General features: G+C 50.1%; 1 protein-coding gene across 1 annotated transcript; it reads left to right on the top strand.

Moving 5' to 3' along the window:
* The first annotated feature begins 370 nt into the window (after nucleotides 1-370).
* Nucleotides 371-1,961, top strand: LOC149360217 (uncharacterized). Its single transcript, XM_089569219.1, has 2 exons — nucleotides 371-1,678; nucleotides 1,762-1,961. The coding sequence occupies exon 1, from the start codon at nucleotides 410-412 to the stop codon at nucleotides 1,301-1,303; it is 894 nt and encodes a 297-aa protein (XP_089425345.1). The 5' UTR covers nucleotides 371-409; the 3' UTR covers nucleotides 1,304-1,678; nucleotides 1,762-1,961.
* Nucleotides 1,962-4,825: the final 2,864 nt, after the last annotated feature.

The raw sequence follows: 4,825 nt of genomic DNA, 5'->3' as shown, positions 1-4,825 counted from the left end.
AAATGAAAATTGTATTTCAGGAAAGGAAATCACGTATTAACTGTCTCACATATCTCAGTAGACACTAGTCGAAAATTGTGTTTGAGGAAAGGATGTTGCGCAGTAACTGTCTCACATATTTCGGGGGACACCAGTCAAAATTCGCGCGCGGTGACGTCACGACAATTTCGACCAATCTGAAACACGGACAAATACGGCTTGCTCGTCGGTAAATTGGTTTTTGAGGAAAGAAAATTATCTTTCTCTCATATCTCGGTGGACACCTAAACCTCGCCGTAACGGGAAGGGAGGAAGATGGGAGTTAATGAAGACACCGTATTCACTAGACGCACCTTTGTTCATTCCAAACCATCGAGCTGGCATGGCGGCATTCTGCTTCCGGCAGCCGAGCTGAACGGATCGCAGGGTCATGGGCTCCAGCGGAGCAGCGATAGCGGCCTTTGACGGCCGCGGAAACAGGATCGATGACTGCGGTGATAAGGATTACCAGATTATTTTGCCGACACTGCCAACAGGACGTGTTGTTTTCAACACCGTTTTTCTTCACGGCGACGTGCGAGCGAGGCCGTTCCGGGTCGAGGATTTCCGAGACGCCCTGGCCGAGACCGGTATGCTCCCCGACGTGGTCGCGTTGGGGGCGTACCAAATCAACTACGTGTGGGCGGTTACCCTGCGGAACACGGAGGCAGCAAAAAAGTTGCTCGCCTTCAACGAGCTGCAAGTTAAGAAACGCCGCTGCCTCATTATCGACCCGGAAGACCAGCAGGTAAAGCTGCGGCTACACTGGATGCTTCACGGTGTGGCCGACGACGACATTCGGACGGCATTCGCGGCGTTTGGCAAAGTGACCGACGTTACGCGTGAGCGGTGGCGGATACAAGGCGTCAATGACAAGAGCTCAACGACAAGAACGGTCCTACTGAAGTTGAAGCCCGGCTTGAAAGTGGATGACCTGCCACACCAGGTACGTGTCGCCGGAGAGTTGGCTCTTGTCGTAGCGCCTGGGCGTCCAATGCAGTGCTTGCGCTGCCATGGTACAGGCCACGTGCGGCGTGAATGCAAGGTTCCCCGCTGTACGAAATGCCGGCGGTACGGCCACGCTGATAATGAGTGTGTCCGCACTTATGCGGTGGCTACGGGCGGGGCGTCGAAAGACGACTCTGCGGAACTCCTGATGGATGTAGTCGAGGCTGAAGAATCTGCGAAAGGCATAGAGGAACCCGAAACGCAAGCAGGATCGACGGGCTCTTCGATGCCGGACGCAAGCCGATGCCGGACGCAGCGATGCCGGACGCAAGCCTGAGGGGGCAGAACCTACTAGAAAGGAGACGGAGGCGTCGAGCGGTGAAGTAAGCGCGCCAGCGTTCCAAGAAACCGAGCCAGCGTCTCTGACCGAGGAGAACCTTGACCAGAGCGGCGCCCGCACGACCGGCGTCCCTGCCCCAGCGAAGCGGCCACATGCCCAGACCGGAACCGAAGACGACAAGGCGGAAGCCCCCAGCGTCGAAGAGCCGCCGGCAAAAACGACCCAAGGACGGCGGTCGTCCATCCGGACACGATCAATTGTGTCGACGGAGAGGAGAGCCCTTGACAAGCCGCCCCCGCTGCCAGGCCTGGCACCAGCACCGGATGGCTCCGGTGTCAACGATGTCGTCTAGCCAAGCGCTAGACGTGAAGGGTAAGCACCATGTTCCCGGCCTCTTTCTTCTGCATTAAAATGGCTCATGCGTTCCCCATGAAAGTCGGTACACTTAATGTCAGGGGACTGGCAAGTAAGAAGAAGCAGAGCCAGGTGTACCGCCTTTTAACTGAGCACGACATTGACGTCCTGGCGGTGCAGGAAACGAAAATTGACGGGGAAGAGGAGACCGGGAGCATGGTGAGACGTTTCACGTCTAGGTTTTTTGCAGTTGTCGCCCATGCTGTAGGAACGTCTGCGGGTTGTGTCATCTTTGTAAAGAATGTACCGGGACTTGAGGTTCAGGCATATATACGGCGTGTCCTTCGGGTCGATTTGTTTTGGTTGACCTCCTGTACGACAAAACATATTGGCGCATCATTTGTGTGTACGCCCCAAATGCGGTGGATGAGAGGACAGCGTTTTTTCAACGCGTACAAAAGCACTTCAGTTGTGAGAAATGCCTGATCGTAATGGATGACTTCAATTGCGTCCTGAGGGGCTGTGACAAAACCAGTGCAAGGGCATTTAGGGACAGAAGCACTGAAGTACTCTCAGAAATTATAGACACGTGCAACCTCGATGATGTGGCCGAATGTTTAGAAGGCGAGCGTTGTGTGAGACTCACCCATTTTCAACGGTCAAGCCATGCACGGCTAGATCGCATTTATGTGTCACCGAACGTTATTTCAAAATGCAGTAGCTACAATGTAGTACCGGTATCATTTTCGGATCATTGTTTAGTGAAGTGCGGGATAGGGACAAAGAAACGAGGAAATCAGTTTTCTTGGGAGATGTGGAAATTAAATAATAAGCTCATTACAGACGACATCTTTAGCAGGAAAGTAAACGAAGAAATCAGTAAATTAAAGCCGAGCGGGGAACTGAAAGTATGGCAGCAGTGGGAACTTTGCAAACAACAAATAAAAATAGCAGCAATCGAAAGGTCAAGTTGCATACGACAAGAGGAGAAGCGTGAGGAGGACAATTTAAGATCTTTACTAGCTAGACTTCTCGAAAGAGAAAGCGAAGAGCCTGGCAAATGGATGGATGACATTAGGAAAATAAAAAATAAGATTGAACTCTTTGACGAAGAACGCTATCGTGGCGCATTGGTGCGGGCTAGGGCGCAAGATATAGCTGATGGGGAGACACCGTCAAAACGAGCGCTAGGAATGGAAAAAACGCATGCTCAACGAAACCACGTTGAACAGATTGAATGGGGCGGGGCGTTATCTGGAGAAAGCGGGCATATCCAGCAGGCATTTCTTGAATATTATCAGGCGCTGTTTGCAAAGCAAGAAGTGGATGTGAGCGCATTCAAGGAAAAGTTTCTTGGCGCTTTGCCGCGATTAGATGATGAACAGAGAGAAAGGCTGCAGCTGTCGATAACAGCGTCGGAGGTCGAGCATGCGATAGAAAATTTGAACCTGGGAAAATCTCCTGGACCTGATGGGTTAAGCGCCGCTTTTTACAAAGCATATAAACGCGAAATAGTGCCAGTACTGACAGCAGTTTTTAACGAAGCCTATAAAGAAAATGAATTGCCCCGTCTTATGGTAAATCCCATACAGTGCTAATCCCTAAATCCGATGACGCAGAAAAGTTAAGGCAGGTCACAGCATATCGTCCTATCGCCCTCACAAACGTGGATTATAAAGTTTTAATGAAGATTTTAGCCTGTAGACTACAGTCAGTAATTCAGGATATAGTCGGTCCCCACCAGACGTGTGAGATCAAGGGACGCTCTATTGTTTCCAATATTCATAAAGCGAGGTGTGTGCTGGAATGTTGTGATTACACAAATAGCTGTGTAGCCATCCTTCAGCTAGATCTTGAGAAGGCATTCGATTGTGTTTCGCACGATATCCTGTTCTGCATACTCGACCATGTGAATTTAGGGTCCATTATTTGTGAGGGAGTGGCCTTGGCGTACCGGAGCTGCACGACAAGATTAATTGTAAATAAGAGTTTGGGGCCCCCATTAGCCTGCAGCGTTCGGTGCGCCAGGGTTGTCCCCTCAGCCCTCTTCTATTCTGCATTTACATTGAAGCGTTGTGTTTGAATATCATGGAAAGTGAAAAAATTCGAGGATTCCAGCTACAGGCAGCAGAAGTTAAGCTGCTGGCTTATGCGGATGATGTCGCGGTGTTCACAGTGAACCGGGAAGGTATAACCGAGGCCGTGGCATGCGTAAAAGAATTCACCAAGATCACCGGTAGTAAAGTGAATTGGTCAAAGTCCCTGGGGCTTTGCCACGGAGAATGGCCAACGAAGCCCGGCAATTTTGCAAACGTGTCCTGGGTGACGACCCCAGTAAAGTACTTAGGCGTTCCACTGGATGGTTATCGCGATAGCGATTCGTACCGGAAAGCACAGACGCAAGCCACGCGTGAAAAGGTGGAAAGGTGGAAAGGGCGACACCTTTCAATTTTCGCAAGGGCCACAGTGTGCAATCTGTTTTTTATGTCTAGGCTGTGGTACGTGATGCAAGTGTTGCATTGTGCAAGGATGCACGTACAGAGACTGCACCGGATCTTTGCCGTTTTTGTGTGGGCTGCGGACTGGGAACGCTGTAGCCGGACCAATTTGTTTAGGCGGGTGAAGGATGGCGGCCTGAGTCTGGGACACTTATTTCTGCGGCAGATTGTAAGCAGATTTTGTTTTGTGCGCTATGTAAGCGATCCATTTTTGCGCACTGTGTGCCAATTAAGGCTCGGAAATGCACTGCCGGACTTTGTTGTCACAACCGAAAGTTTCTCGGGACGTATTTTTGGTTACTTTAGAGAGGTTGTAGTGAGTGTTCGATTCCTGTCTGTTCGATTTTCGTATGAATATTTATCTTCTGTTAGCAGGAAGAAGTTGTATAAAGATTTGTGCGATGTAGTTCTTCCACAACCTATGTACAGGGCCTTATACAATGGAGGCCAGGGACGCGACGTACTTAAGCGTGTGAAGGCGATGCAGGTGCCGCCAAGTGCAAAAACTTTTTTCTTTAAATTACATACCGGAACACTACCAGTAAAGGAATTCTTGGAAAGGAAGCAGTTATTTCTACCTTGGGGATCACATTGTTTAATTTGTAAACAACCAGAAACAATAGACCACGTTTTTTGCACTGTTGGGAGGGGGTATACTTTTGGGACA

This window comes from Amblyomma mixtum, chromosome 2 (assembly GCF_055824585.1).
Source record: "Amblyomma mixtum isolate Tamu chromosome 2, ASM5582458v1, whole genome shotgun sequence".
In the NCBI taxonomy this organism is placed as follows: Eukaryota; Metazoa; Arthropoda; class Arachnida; order Ixodida; family Ixodidae; genus Amblyomma; species Amblyomma mixtum.
The sequence above is the reverse complement of the archived record's forward strand: the minus strand, read 5'-3'. Positions and strand labels throughout refer to the sequence as shown.

Excerpts from the sequence above, each read along its gene's own strand:
- LOC149360217 (XM_089569219.1), top strand. The coding sequence starts at position 410 with ATGGGCTCCAGCGGAGCAGCGATAGCGGCCTTTGACGGCCGCGGAAAC.